Raw genomic sequence first — 16,191 nt, forward strand, 5'->3', positions numbered from 1 at the left:
TGGTCCAAGTGGCAGACTGCTGAGGAGGACAGTACCCAGTCTCTCTGACAAACAAGAGGCCCGCAGGCGCTGAGCGGGAAGCGTTGGCTGGGTGGCAGCAGGCACTAGCTTGTGTTGCGCGCACGCAGATTATTAACCTTTCGGAGTTGGTGGTGATCAGGCGGCTGCAGGAAACCGAGTCTCGTGAGCCGCGGTTAGCAGCCGCCGTCGCGAGTGTCCCTGTTGGGCTCGCGCCGCCTGCGAGTGAATGTTTGGTGATCATTACTCAACCGGGAAGGGGTCTCGCTTTTAAAACCCAACACCTTCCAACTGTGTGTCAGATACCCTATATAAGATTTTTTTTAAAAACGGGGAAAAGTGAAGGCAGATAAGAGATGGATTAAAAACTTGCCACTTCCGGGGTGGTTTATATTTACATGAAATTAAGCGCCATTTTTTTTCTTCATTCTGAGTTTTCTTTGCCGCTCGTGCAGCTCAACGGACGCTCAGAATCTATTTGAATTTTCAAAAACAGCGCGAGCAGAGACCCCGACAAACCTCCCAGAACATTCTGATAAATATTAATTTGCAAGGGAAAGGGAGGGGGCGAAATTGTGAAATGGTCCACTTTGGGTTTTTTTTGCATTAAGCGATAGTGGGTGGTTGCTGGTATCAGTGAGGGCAGCACTGCATTAGACACTGATCTAAATGGGTCTTTCAGAATCAATCTATAGTTTAACGGGTTTTCATTCGAAAATAATAGCTTTGGAAGGGGATGTTGAAAACGCTTGTTCTTGAAATATTGCCTTAAAGGATACTTTCAGAGTAAAAACCTTGAGGAACGAGAACAACCATTAAAGCCTCAAAAACAGTTTTAATTTCTGACACCATTTTTCTAAACTTGACATTTCACAACAGCTACTTGGTTACTGTAACTGCTTTAGAAAAATAATTGACGGGAGCCATATGAACAAAATAAACGTGGGAGGCAGCGCGTTAAACTTAAAATTTAGCTTTGGTCAGTGCGCAAATGACATAAATACTGCAGGCCAACCGAACCTGAGTAAAAAGGGGGGCGTGAGGATGAGGGGGGACGTAACGTTGATTGACACGACAGCCGGCCAATGATGAAGCGCCGTGGTGCGAGCTGCTTGGGAGTGTGCGAGTGGTGGTGGGGGCCTGCAGCCAGTGAGGGAGGAGCGGAGGCGGGACTTCCAGGCTGGAGTTAGGTTGCGCGCTGGGGTATAATGGGACTCCATTCGGCTGTAATCAGTGTCATGTCGCTTTCATGTAAACTCCGGTGTTCAAACATTGGAACAAAATGGCGTCTGCTCTGCTAGGTATTAGCCGATTCTGCGCTCAAGTGTGAAGCAAGGTGCGTGATTTGTTTTTTCAAATCTGTTTTGTTTCGAAGAAAACCTTTATAAACAAGGAGACTCCGCATTGGTGTGCCACCTGAAGAGAATATGCGGAAGGCTATCGATTGCCGTGATTATGGTTAATGATGAGATGTCTTTAAAAGGATCTTCATTGGGCTTTAATGCAATGGTTCTCGAGCAATTCCTGGTGTGACCCTGAATACTGATGATGCGGTATTCAGACCGATTCACATCGACAGGATTCTGCTGCCAGCAGGTTGAGGACTTTAAATGATTGCAGAGCACTGGTCACCAGCGGATTGTACATTTGTTGGTCACTATTTTATCTGCATTTTTTTGTTATTGCACCTTAGAAGAAGAAAGCAAGAAACGCTGCGTGAGTTAAAGTCACTAAGATAAATTTGAATGCGAATACCTTAGAAGACACCCGTGCGAAAGTTGCTCACCTAAATATCTACAACTGAGACGTGATGCAACCGAGTTTTCCTACTTTATTGATTTTTGTTTTAGAAGGGGTGTGACATCACGCCCTATGTATTTACGCTGGGATTTAGAGCGAGATTGGAAGAACTTGCTGCAGTGCACGTGTATTTATAGTGGTGACATTCTGATGTAAACATGAGGGATTTGAAATTGTCAATCTTACAAACTGATCATAACATGCAGATATGCTGCATGTTATATAGAGAATAAGTTGCCAATTTAGTGGGCTGTTTCTGATTCCACTGTATTTTGCAGAGGACATATTAACATTGTTTACCCTTTGCCTTACAGGACCTGTTCTCACATTTGCAACTAGTCCATTGGGAGTCTTTTGGAAACCTGTTGGTTGAATCTTCAGAAGATTATCCTGTTTATCCACTGTCTTGTGAGGCTAATTAGGCTCAGTACTGTTTTGATGGATATTTTTGAGTAGCAAACATGTTACAGGTGCTGGTGGCAAGGCATGTTATGGTCCTCACTGCAGTGAATTGTTTATTTTCTCAGGAAAGCCTTTTAGTTCCTGGCATGGGATTGATCGAGCACAGGGAGAAGGAGTAACTTCTATGCCTAACATCGTGATTGAACAATATATGAATGGTCAACCATGGTAAAGCTTGCAAACCCACTGTACACTGAATGGATTCTAGAAGCTATTCAGAAGGTGAAAAAGCAAAAGCAAAGGCCATCGGAGGAAAGAATTTGCCATGCAGTATCCTCTTCACATGGATTAGATAGGAAGACTGTTCTAGAACAGTTGGAACTTAGTGTGAAAGATGGCACGATACTTAAAGTTACAAACAAAGGGCTTTCATCCTACAAGGATCCAGAGAAACCTGGACGTTTTACACCCATTAAGCCTTGCAGTCTTTCAAAATCCACAGAAGGGTGTACATCTAGAAACTGCATTGATATTAGTAATGTGGACTGGAATAAGATACTCAAGAGAGCAGTCGAAGGATTGGCAGAACCAAATGGTTCCTCGCTAAAGAACATCGAGAAATACTTGAGAAGCCAAAGTGATTTGGCTACTATTACGAGCAGTTCCACATTTCAACAGAGGCTTAGACTAGCTACCAAGCGTGCTGTGAATAATGGGAGAATATTAAAGGATGGGCCTCTTTACAGAGTGAATTATGGGAATACAAGAGATAGGGGAGCAGCAAAATACAATAATTCTTCCCCTTCATCTCTTCTACCAGTTACTCATCTTCCTCATGAAAAAGAAAAAGTAAGTTGCTGATATGTGGATGGGGAAAAGAGTCCTAATCATTTAACCTGAAATGTTTGCTTTGTTTTGGACTGTTCATGCAGAAGTGTTGGTATTAAGAGATAGATATACAGAACTGTCAATTTAAGGGAATTGTTTGGAGTGAGATTTATGATCATAAGTAAGGCAGATTGCAAAGATATTTAAACTTGGGGAGTTGTTTATATTGCAGGATAAAATACATCAAAGGATTGAGACTTGACAGGTTTTAGCCATATATAGAATAGAGAGCTCTCTATTTTGGTTGACCTTTGAAACAGGCCACTGAATAGTACAAAATTCAAACTTTGAGTGATGATGTAATGATCTTAGTGATGTTGATGAGACCTAAAGAGGCATTTAATAGATTATATTTAAATGATCTAATTAGGTGCTGAGGATGCATTAATCGCTTTGTGCTCCCACAGAAAGTGGTCTTCTCTATGTACCTAAGAGGATTGTGACTAATTATAAATGGTTGTTTGCTGCGTTCACCCATTCTACCCAGTCTGACTGGCCTCTGAAGGTCAAAGGTTAAGGATGTCCCAAGTAAGAGTAAGGTGATCTTGCCTTTCATCATCTTGGATCATTCTAACTTCATATTGCTTTATATTATGAATGGAGTTGGGAATGAAAGAACTTGCATATTATAACCTGAGTGTTTCACAGCTACTTAAATAAATTTGTAGTGTAGTCACAGTTGTAGTGTAGGAAAATGTGGCAGTCAGTTTGTGCACAGCAAGGACCCACCAACAGCAATGAAATAAATTACCAAAAAATTCTGTTTGTCATGTTTGAGGGATAAATGTTGGCCAAGACATTGGGAAAATTCTTCTCTTCAAGATGCATGTATTTATATTTCCGATTACATGAAATCAAAGCGCTTTCAGACGATGAAATTCTTTTTAAGTACAATAACTCAAATAACCAAAATCAACAGCAGCATGTGCCAGTAACATGCTGCAAGCAATAACGAGACAAGCGACCAGCCAATTTGGACTTCTAGTAGCATTAATTGAAGGAATATTTGCAAGCGATTGGCAGGGTAGTTATTTACATTAATTTACAATGGGTTATTTGTAAGGGCAACAATCAGACTCCCAAGTAGGAGCAAAGTGGTGAGGGTATAGAACTTTTCACTCTTATCTTTGTTTTAAGTTTAGTTTAGAGATACAGCACTGAAACAGGCCATTCGGCCCACCGAGTTTGTGCCGACCATCAACCACCCATTTATACTAATCCTACACTAATCCCATATTCCTACTACATCCCCACCTGTCCCTCTAATTCCCTACAACCTACCTATACTAGGGGCAATTTATAATGGCCAATTAACCTATCAACCTGCAAGTCTTTGGCATGTGGGAGGAAACCGGAGCACCCGGAGGAAACCCACGCAGACACAGGGAGAACTTGCAAACTCCACACAGGCAGTACCCAGAATCGAACCTGGGTCCCTGGAGCTGTGAGGCTGCGGTGCTAACCACTGCGCCGCCCCTTACATTATGTAATGTAACTGGCTGCAAATGGTTTTCAGTGTACTGTAGTATATTCAGATCCTAGCCCAGAATGAAAGATTTACAGCTAATTAAAACAGTCCATTTTTGGACTGTAATATTCTCTATGTATAGTCATATTAAAGCTAATTGTGAATAAAGTGAAGGGTTTCACTTTTTATTTCTATGTAAGTATATAATTGTTTGCTCCATCATTCTGAAAGTTTCCTCCTCCATAACATTGCCCGATCCACCCAGCCTCAGTCCATCTCCCAGTGAAAATCCTCATCCACACCATTACCATTTCCAGACTTGACTACTCCAGTGGCCTCCTTCCATCATCCACCCTCTGTAAACAGCAGCTCATCTAAAACTCTGTTGCTCTTATCTCATCCTTCAGCATTCAGCAGCCCTGCCCTCACTGACCTACATTAGTTCCTGGTCTCTTAACAACTCCAATTTAAAATTCTCATACTCATGCTTGCATCCATCCATGGCTTCTTTGACCTTCCCCGTCACTGTAACCCTCTCCAATCCTACAACCCTTCAAGAACTTTTGTGTTCCCGTGACTGGCCTCTTAACTGTTTCCCCCCAACCCCTACCATCCACTTTGTTCCCGTATTGGTGGCTGTACTTTCAACCCTCTCGGCATATCTGTTTATGCTTCTGTGAAGTGCCTTGGGATGTTTTCAACAACAATTTATATTACACCTTTAACATAATAAAACGTCTCAAGGTGCTTCACAGGAACATTATAAAACAAAATATGACATTGAGCCACATGAGATATTAGGTCAGATGGCCAAAAGGTTGATACAAGAGGTAGATTTTTAAGGAGTGTCTTAAAGGAGAAGAGAGAGGTAGAGAGGCGAATAAGTATAGAGAGAGTATTCCAGAGCTTTGGGCCTAAGCAACTGAAGCCGCAATCACCAGTGGTGGAGCAATTAAAATTGGGGATGCTCAAGTAGCCAGAGTTACATGAGCATAGATATCTTGGCGGATTGTGAGGCTGAATGAGATTAGAGATAGGGAGGGTGAGGCCATGGAAGGTTTTGAAAATGAGGATGAGCATTTTAAAATCAAGACATTGCTTGACCGCGAGCCAATGTAGGACAGTGAGCACAGGAGGTGATAGGTGAATGGGATGGCGCGTTAAGACATTGACAGCAGAGTTTTGGAAGACCTCAAGTTTATGGAGGGTAAAATATGGGAGACCAGCCAGGAATGCATTGGAATAGTCAAGTCTAACAGCAACGAAAGCAAGAGCTGAGACAGGGACAAAGTTGAGTGATTTATTACAAAGGTGGAAATAGGCAGTCTTAATGACGGCACAAATATATGGTCAGAAGCTCAGCTCAGGGTGAAATGCGACACCAAGATTTCAAACAGAATGGTTTAATCTCAGACTGTTGCCGGGAGAGGGTTGGAGTTGATAGCTGGGGAACAGAGATTGGAGCGGGGACCAAAAACGATGGTTTCAGTCTTCCCTATATTTAATTGGAGGTAATTTCTGCTCATCCAGTACTGGATGACGGATAGTTAGTCTGATAATTTAGGAACAGTGGAGGAGTCAGGAGTGGTGGTGAAGTAGAGCTGGGTGTCGTTGGCGTACGTGAAAACTAATGCTGTGCTTTTGAAAGATGTCACCGAAGGGTAGCATGTAGTTGAGAAATAGGAGGGGGCCAAGGATAGATCCTTGGGGGACACCAGAGGTAACAGTGCGGGAGCAGGAAGAGAAGCCATTGCAAGTGATGCTCTGGTTACAATTAGATAGATAAGAATGGAACCAGGTGAGAGCAGCCCCACCAGCTGATGACAGTGGAGAGGCATTGGAGGAGGATGGTGTGGTCAGCTGTGTCAAAGGTTGTGACGAGTCGCAAAGTATGAGGAGGGAAAGTTTACCTTTGTCACAGTCATATAGGATGTCATTTGTTATTTTGGTAAGAGCTGTTTTGGTACTTTGGCAGGGGCAGAAATCTGATTAGAGGGATTCAAACATGGAGTTCCGGGAAAGATGGGAACGGATTTGTGAGGCGACAACACAGTCAAGGACTTTGGAAAGGAAAGTGAGGTTGGAGATGGGACAGTAGCTTACAAAGACGGTGGGGTCAAGGGTTGTTTTTTTTGAAGTGAGGGGTAATGACAGCAGGTTTAAAGGAGAGACTGGCAACACTTGAAGAGAGAGAAGCGTTAACAATATCGGCTAACGTGGGCAATAGTTGAGTGGTCAGCAGTTCAGTAGGAATAGGGTTAAGGAAGCAGGAGGTGGATCTCGTGGAGAAGATGAGCTCAGAGAGGGCATGAGAGGAGAGAAACTAAAGAAAGATGCGAGTTCAGGGCTAGGGCACGGGGAGCATTGTAGAAAGTTTGGCTCGGTGGGAGGGACGTGGCAGAGGCAAATGATCAGATGTTCTCGATCTTGGTGACAATGAAGTCCATGAGCTCCTCGCACTTTTTGTTAGAGGTGAGGATGGAGGGGGTGGCAAGAGGAGTTTAGGGAGACAGTTTGCAGCTGAGAAGAAGAAGCCAGGGGTTATCTTTTTTTCAGGATCATCCTGAAAAAGTGAGCAGTTTTAGCAAACGAGAGCAGGACCCAATAGCGTTTTATGTGGTCCAGCCAGATCTGGCCGTGGATGACTAAACCAGTTATTCACCATATCCTTTCAAGTCTATGTCCCTTGGACTTAAGGGAGTGGAGGTGAGGGCTGTACCATGGGGAACAGCCTGGGTGAGAGTGTGTAATTGTTTTATTGGGGATTAGGGCATCAAAGGTGCAAGTGAGAGATTTTGAAAGTACAGTTGTAAGTGAATTGGATAGTTTGTTCCAGGAACAGATACAGAAGGAGGTAGGGTTCGGGGGTGGAACGGGGGTGTGGGTGGAGAGTGATACAAGGAAGTGATCAGAGATGGCCTTATCTGTAATTGATAGGGTAGGGCTAGCAAGAAAGACCACGTGAGATGGCATGGTCAAGGGGTGGCCGTGAATAGGGTTTGGGAATTTACAAGGAGGGAGAGATTTAGGGAGAATAAGAGGCAGTGAACTCCAGAGAAAGAACATGATGGCTTAAGCTGGATGTTAAAATCACTGAGGATGATAAGTCTTCGGTACAGAGACTGATGGAGGAAAGCAGTGAAGATATCTTGGTGAGAAAATTTTTATTGTACTTAGGAGGGCGGTAGAGAACAATGATTTGGAATGAGAGACGTTGAACAAGGTGAGATGCTTTTCCTAAGTTAAAGTCACTATATAAATTCAATTTGTTGTTGTTCTAAAACTTCTATTAGTATTCCAATTGTTGCAATTATTACATTCTAATATTCCAGGTTTTAGAGGTGCACCCTAATTGCTTTAAGTAACACTGTACTGTAATAGAATATTCAGTATGACAAGCACTTACTAGCTTGTCTTTACCATCTATTGCTCCAAATTGAAACAGAACTCTTATTTTTGGAACAAATCGAAAAAAACGTACTTTTATACATTCTGTGGGAAGATTATGTGGAAGGTTAAGTGTGGACTTCTAATGCTGTTTTATAAATACATTTCAGTATTCAAACCTGTTTACTGTAAAAGTAATTGGGTCAGTTGCTTCTGATAATTTTTGAATATTTTGTTTCTATATATCTAGTAAGATAGTAAAATTGTTCAAAATTATGCATCTTTTCTGATTGGTTGTAGAATCTGCAGTAAAATTCCAGTCAGCAGCTGCAGGGATCAGTATTTCAAAATCTGATCAGAGTTCAATGGTCTGAGAAGGGTATAGAAGAGCAATATTAGACCTTGACTGACTGGAGATTTACAGTTTAAGTACTGATACTGCCACTGTATTACAGATATCCCGTGGAATGCACCAGTATTTTACTACCACTGTAGTACCATTACTGACTACAAGTGGCACATGTATTTTTGCTTCTATTCCAGGAAAGTAATCATTATTCCAAAACATTTCATAGAATGGTTACAGCACAGAGGAGGCCAGTTGGCCCGTTGAGCCTGTGCAAGAGAAGTCTCGCTAGTCGAACTCCCCTGCCCTTTACACCAAGCCCTGCAAATTTTTTCCCTCCAGGTGCTTATCCAATTGCCTTTTGAAAGCCACAATTGAAACTGCCTCCAGTTTTTTTTTAAACAAAATATATAATAAAATGTGTAACTCTCTGGGGATTGAATCTTTCAGTTACTGCCAGGTCCCTGGAAAGTTTTCTTAAAATTAGGAGGTTAGTAGAATAACAAGCATAGATCCTGTTGACTAATTTAGTGCAATGAGGCCTGTAAATTTACTTCTTGTAGTCTGAACTATTACCTGTACATTTCATTTTTTTTTTGCTTCATTTGTTTAGTATGTGGATACCAGCCATCACCAGTGACAATATTAAGGTGACATAACGTTTACAAGTCTATGACTCAAAACGCACTTCATTCAAATCCTGGTGACAGCACTAATTTTAAGTATGGAAGTTAAATTGTCCCACCAACTCCTTTTTCAAAGTTGTCACTAACTTGCTAGATGTTCCAGGAAGGTCAAGTAGCAAAATTAATGTCTCTTGGCAGAGATAAAGGTGTGCATGTTGTGCCTAACTATATAAACATAATCAAATTTTACTGAACGGCAACAGAATTCTGCCTCTCTTCTCCGCTTCATAATGGCTTTTCAAAGTTTTACTGGCTGTCTGTTCTACTTTGGGTTCCTACTGCATTTGGTCTGTTTTTGTCTCAGTTAAGCAGCAGAGCGCATACTGACTAGAAATTCAAATCATAGCCTTTAAGTTACTTTTTAATTATTTTTCAACATTGGATAAATTTAACTGATTTTAATTGAGTGACTACACTGCACAATAGTAGTGTAATTGCTCATGGGATTTCCAGAAGCTAGTCAGGCAGTGAGGAAAAGCAGCACAGTGCTACAAAACAAGTCAGTGCAAGAGTGCTTTAAAGGCTGAAGTTGGAGCAATGAAACAATTATATTACTTCAAAATGATTGAACTACTTCGTTTTTCAACTTTCCAAAGCTGGGAAGTAACTCTTTGGGATTTTGTTTAACCCTGATGCCACCTATCTTTGAAGAGAAATTTTTCTTTCCTCTCTATATTAAACATTAGGTTAGCAGAATGATTCAGAGATGGTGACAATGGAAACAGTTGCAGTTTGGATAATCCCTGTTGAAGGAAAGCAGTGTAATGAAAGACTGAAAGTAGAGATTCCTTTTTTTGAGTCATCCAGTGGACATGTTTCAACACTTGTGAAGTACACTGAATTCTAGCCGTACACGTAAGCAGCTTCTTATATACACATTTTACAAACTGTAGCAATAGATACCCGAATGTAAAAGTTCAACAGATATTCTGGAAGATAATGCACTCATTTTCACTCTAAACCAGTAATCCTGCTAGCTACTGATTTGCAGTGTTGACTTTGAGAGCAATTGGTTAGGTATTTGAGTTGAGGCTCTGATTATAATTATGTTCCTGAGTAGAATTTCTAGCAAGAAAGAACAAACTTACTTTATAAAGAGGCTTGCAAGATTTCAGGACATCCCAAAGCACTTCACAGCCAATTAAGTATTTTGAAGTATAGTCATTACCACAATGTAGGGAAATGCATCAGCCAGTTTGCACACAGTAAGATGTCACTAACAGCAGTGTGATAAATGGGTAGTGGTATTGGTTGAGATATAAATGTTAGGCAGGAAACCAGAACTCCACTTTTTTTTTAAATAGTGTTATGAAATCTTTACATTCTTCCAAGAGGGAAACTAGAGCCTTGGTTTGACATTTCATCTGCAATAGAGCACCTCTGACAGTGCAGAGCTCTCTCAGTGCTACACTTGGGTATCAGTCGCGATTATGTGCTTAAGTCTTGGAGTGGGCCTTGAACCCACAACCTTTTGATACCAAGGTGAAAATGGTAGTACTGAACCAAGGTTAGCAGTATTCGATTATATTCAATGGGCTGAATTTTATAGAGCCCTCGACGTCGGGAACAGTAGCAGGGGTGACATGAAGATCGCTCCTGATGAGGCCCGCTACCAACCTCGATGCCGGCAGGGCCCATCCCAATCGTGGCAGCGGCGAGGCCTCGTGGTGGCCCCGTCGCCTGCCCCCCGCACCCCGCTGCTTGGCAGTTGGACCTCAATTTAAATATGTAAATAAATTAACACCTGAAAAAATGAAGCTCCCATCGCCTCCTGAAGTACCGCCGCGATATTAATCCAAGCGGACGGCACTGCCACGCCTTTGAATTCCCATCTGGGGAAATGAGGTGCGGCATCTGTGGGGCGGAGGGAAGTTTATCACTGCAGGAGTGGGGTCAAACTTACTTGATTGGTCTAGGGAGTGATGGGAAGTGGTAAAGGTAAAAGGTTCTAAACTTTGCGGGGTGGGTGTTGGGAGGGAAGGTCATATATTCAAGGTAGATATTCTGGAGGGGGTGGGGAAAGGGTAGGAATGACGTATCATGCTATTTGGGGCAGGGGGGAGTGGGAGAGGGGATGGAAAGATTTTTTAAAAATTATTTATTATAATTTTTAATGCACTTTACCTTTTAAAATTTTAAATTGTTACTTCGGGCTCTAAGCCCTTTAAAAATGGCGCTAACGCCTGTGCAGTGGCACCGGAGGCCAGTGCCGGAGACAGCTCACCCACCCCCTCCACATCATCGGGGTGGGGAGAGGTACAGCCACCCTGGCGTGTTAATGACCCGCTGCGTTTAGGATCACAGCAGCTCCGCGATGTGCGCCCCGAGTGTGCGGGCTTCTAGTTTTCTCACCCACTGCCTATTTTGGCGACAGGCCTATAGAATCCAGCCCAATGTGTTTATGTTTCAGCATTCTCTGGGCTTCCTAACTTTTTGAGATTGTTGAAAACCATTGTGATTAAATATGTAGATTAAGCTTTAATTTTGTAACAAAAACTAGATAGCCTATCATTGTATTTATGTACTGTACAATGAGATTTACATTCTTCCCTTTATTTTGGGAGGAACAAGTAAAGGAGGATCATTCTTTTCTAGAAAATAATGGTTTCTGTTCGGTTAATTTGCGGAATTTACATCAGGTTTGAGCAGTGCTGTTAATTGATCGCAAATTGTGACTACAGTGAATATGTTATTGCCCAGACCTCTTGCACACTCACTTAAAATATGGTCCACCTTTAGTGTTCAGTGCTGCTGTGTTTATATAAACCAGAAAACAAGTTACTAATGCCTAAGCAGAGACTTCCTGGATGAATGGAGACCTGTTTTCTGGAAATGAGCATTGACTATTGCTAATGGGTAAATTTTGGGCACTGTCCCTGTGTTGCCAATTGTCTGGCAGGCAGCAAGTTCTGCTGTCTTGTAGATGATGACAGGCATTGTTGTTTTTGGATAAGTTGTTCATTGATTCGTTGTACTGCTTTATTGTGCATTTTAAGTGCTTTGAAACCCTAGTAGTGGGTGGAATATTCAGCATTTGTAAAAGCTGAATTAAAGCCAGCAGCTTGTTTTAACAGTTGAGGCTTGTTATCATTTGCTGAGTAATGACTAGTGTTTGCTGTAAATACACTATGTTTTGTTTCTTTTTGAATTAACCTGTAAAATTATTGTAATCGTTCATTATTTATTTGATCAATTAGATAGTGTCCTTTTAGAAATGTGTTTTCTATAAATGAGTCTTCAAATTCAACTTACTTTTCAAAAACCAAGATACAGATTTCCAACCTCAAATTGTAGTTGTGTAGTAATGCAATTTTTGTTTATTTCTCTGTCAAAAGTTAATTGCAAATGAGATGCTAAAATTATGTAATCCTCCTAGATGACAGTTTCCATTTAGACATTTTTTTGAATCATTCAGGAGGAATAAACGGGCTATTTAGTGCAGTTATGAGTAGCTTGCACCAGAATTCATAAGCCATTCAATAATTTGTTTTTTCTAGTAATCCTTGGATTAAATTCAGCTAATGTTACTGTGATACTGCTGATATTCATAAATGCTCAAATTGCTTTACTGCTTTTATTTAGAAATGGCTGGGTGTGACAAATGGAAGGAGATCTCTTGCAAAGAATCTGCATAATGCTCTTTTGTGACTTGCTAAATGAGAAATGTGAGCAGATTATGTTAAGTAATTTACGTAAAATGTAATAACTTTGGATTTCAAAATGGCATTTTACTAATTTGTTTTAAAATGCTATCAATTGTTTGACTTAAAACATTTAACTTGGAAAATAGTCATTTCTATTACACTCCTGTTATAAAAGGGTACATTCTTATTGTTTGCTGCAGGAAGTTAACGTGCTGAAGGCAGATTTGTGGTTCTAAATATAAAGCCCTTCTTAAGGTAATTTGAAGATGCAGCAATGGTGTGATAGATTTTGGTTTATACCTGTCCGCTATTGTGTTTCCTTACTAGAGGTACCTTTGTCAGTATATTGTCCAAGTGTAGTTGAAGTGGCTATGCCTACTAGTATAGTACTGAACATAGCAGTTAAACATGTTTCATCAAAAATCATTTTGTTGCAAATGGCCTTATCCAAAAAAAATTCTGTTTAGCCAAAGATAGTGACTTAGTAATAAAAACAGAAAATGCTGAATATACTCAGCAGGTCTGGCAGCATCTGTGGAGAGAGAAGCAGAGTTAGCATTTCAGGTCACTGACCTTTCATCAGAACTGGCAAAGGTGAGAAAGGTAATAGGTTTTAAGCAAGTGAAGCGGTGGGGTGGGGTGGGAGGGAGGGGCGCAAGAGAGCAAAAGAGCAAAAGGAAAGGTGTGTGATAGGGCAGAGGGAAAGAGAGTCCTTTTTTCTCTTTCCCCCCCCCCACCACTTGCTTAAAATCTATTACATTTCTAACCTTTGCCAATTCTGATGAAAGGTCACCAGACCTGAAATGTTAAATGTTTCTCTCTCCACAGATGTTACCAGACCTGCTGAGTATTTCCAGCACTTTCTGTTTTTATTTCGGATTTCCAGCATTCACAGTATTTTGCTTTTATTATAGAGACTTATGAATTTGAAGCAGTTCATAAATGGGCATGTAATGGTTCCACTATTTGTCTCTAAGACATTATGTTCCACTGTTGGCAAGCCTTTTGTTCTAAACAATGTTCCCTTTAAAACTTACTTGTCCGTGGCCAGTTTGTTCAGTGCATGGTCCCTTTAAGTTTTTACACAGTTTCTGCATATGCATGGTGTTTATCACCCATGCAAGACCTGCGTGGTATTTTCCAGCCTGCTGCACAGCCCCACACATTTGTGCAGTTGAGCGGGAAAATTGGTTATAAATAGATACCACAGGAACATACCATTCATCTTTCCTGTCAGTTGCTTCTTTTCATTTTTAGGGATGGGGAATTATTTAGTCTGCTGAAGTTACCCAAAAAACTTAGAAAAATTTGCTTGCTGGAATTAAGTATTCAAACAAACTTTAACAAAGATTTGTTTAATAAACTTCATGCAAAATCCTGTCAAAACATCAACATCTGTGCACCGAGGGAAATTATTCTGACTTTTAGTTATTTAATTGAAGTGTAAAAACAGAGGCATCTTGCCAATTGAAATCTAATGTATCATATTAAGAAATTAGATGTGTCCTAATGTACTGAAGTTTTGATCCTGCTGCAGTCTTGCAGATTTGTTGTGATAAAATGTCAATATTGTGTTACAAATGAAAAATTTGGACCTGTGGTTCAGCCACAGTATTGGTTCAAAAGAAATAATTGTCTCTTCCTGGCTAATTTGACAAAATAAGACTTTTCATTGCTTGCTTACAAGGATGTATTTTTGACTTTACTGTGTTTGTGTGACAAAAGTACTATTAGTTAATCAGAACTTGTTTTTGCGTCAGGTATTGCATTAATACTCTTGCTGAAAAATGTCTATGAAATTCTCCTGCTTTCAGTTAAGTGCTGCAACCCTTGTTACCTAGCATACTTGTCTTGGCATTGAACCCATTGTTTATTCCATATATCTGTCCTTCTAATGCCAATATAATTCTAACGTACCAGCTACTTCGATCAAGCATTGATAAGACTTCACAGATTAGCTTTAAAGGACTTTGCAGGGAGCTAGTTGACCTGCCTGAAACCACGAGTTGTATCCAAGTGCTGTTTTGTGTCTTGAAAGAAACATCAAGCATTGGATCTTTGAGAATGGTCTAGGCAAGCAGAAAGTTGTTACATGGCAATATAGCAGATATTGGCTACTAAGAAAACAGCAGTTCATTTATTTCTCATCTGAATAATAGATCTCTGATCAAGCAGATCAAATTTTAATATTGTAACATGCCATATCCTAGCTAAATATGGTGGGACAGGGCTCTATTTTATTGTATTTAAGCATTGAAGAAACAAATGAGGAAGAAAACATGGAAGATAAGGCAATCAGGAGGGCCCTGAGAAATGTATCCGGTCTCAGTCTGACAAGATTCTATTGCCGCTTGTCCAAGGTCGGCTCCAAAGCTACATAATGCTCACGGTAGAAGTGGGTAAATCTGCTTGTAGCTTCATCCCCATTCTCAGTATCTTTTGTCCTGAGAAAAATGGAAGTCATGCGCCACACCTTTGTATTCAAGTGGAATTGCTGAGCGTGTGTTTAGTGAAAGTCAACATTGAATTTTGTTCATGTCCAATAACATTCAGCACGTAAGCATATGAAAAATTGGTACTCAGAAGTGGACATTTGCCTTTTTATAATGCCTTTTACGTCTTTGAGACGACTCAAAGCACTTTACAAGCAAAGAATTAATTCTGAAGTGTAGTCAGTTGTTTGCAAAAACATTGGGAGAATTCCCTATTCCTCTTTGGAAAATGTGACATAGGATTTTCTACACCAGGGTTGTCCAACTTTTTTGCAGGGGGGACCACATTACAATTTTTGCTTTGCATAGGGGGCCAGTGAGACAATTTCTGAAAGGTAAAGGCATTGAAAATTTATCTTGCTATCAATCAAAACAACAACAAATGTACATTTTTGTTAAGCTTTTTTTGTTTGAGAAGACTAATTTATTGACATTCTTGTCACTTTGTTGGACACTGACTTAGTGGGATACCTGGCATTTTTTTTGCTTGCACACAAGTAGTCAATGTCTGCCCACACTTGTAGCGATGTGGAGTATGCTGGATAGATGACCCTCTGTCAGGAGTGATCTTGACTCTCGCTCTCTCGCTCTCTCTCTCTCTCTCTCTCTCTGTCTCTCTCTCTCTCTCTCTGTGTCTCTCTCTCTCTCTCTCTGTGTCTCTCTCTCTCTCTCTCTGTGTCTCTCTCTCTCTCTGTGTCTCTCTCTCTCTCTCTGTGTGTGTCTCTCTCTCTCTCTGTGTGTGTCTCTCTCTCTCTCTGTGTGTGTCTCTCTCTCTCTGTCTCTGTGTCTCTCTCTCTCTCTCTGTGTCTCTCTCTCTCTCTCTCTGTGTCTCTCTCTCTCTCTGTGTGTGTGTCTCTCTCTCTCTCTGTGTGTGTGTCTCTCTCTCTCTCTGTGTGTGTGTCTCTCTCTCTCTCTGTGTGTGTGTCTCTCTCTCTCTCTGTGTGTGTGTCTCTCTCTCTCTCTGTGTCTCTCTCTCTCTCTCTGTGTCTCTCTCTCTCTCTCTCTGTGTCTCTCTCTCTCTCTGTGTCTCTCTCTCTCTCTGTGTCTCTCTCTCTCTCTA

The 16,191-nt window shown here is 41.0% G+C and overlaps 1 protein-coding gene across 4 annotated transcripts in view; it reads left to right on the forward strand.

Annotated features, from left to right (window-relative positions):
• The first annotated feature begins 560 nt into the window (after window positions 1-560).
• Window positions 561-16,191, forward strand: part of kat6b (K(lysine) acetyltransferase 6B) — a 240,170-nt gene continuing 224,539 nt past the window's right edge. Inside the window, exons 1-2 of one of the 4 annotated variants that reach the window (XM_068020618.1) lie at window positions 561-1,354; window positions 2,133-3,069. In XM_068020618.1, the coding sequence (XP_067876719.1) occupies window positions 2,446-3,069 (624 nt within the window). In that variant the 5' untranslated portion in view covers window positions 561-1,354; window positions 2,133-2,445. Of the gene's footprint in view, window positions 1,355-1,669; window positions 1,735-2,132; window positions 3,070-16,191 lie in introns of those variants that run through there. The other 3 variants (XM_068020622.1, XM_068020623.1, XM_068020621.1) reach the window with 3 other exon arrangements.

Source organism: Heterodontus francisci, chromosome 42, assembly GCF_036365525.1.
Source record: "Heterodontus francisci isolate sHetFra1 chromosome 42, sHetFra1.hap1, whole genome shotgun sequence".
In the NCBI taxonomy this organism is placed as follows: domain Eukaryota; kingdom Metazoa; phylum Chordata; class Chondrichthyes; order Heterodontiformes; family Heterodontidae; genus Heterodontus; species Heterodontus francisci.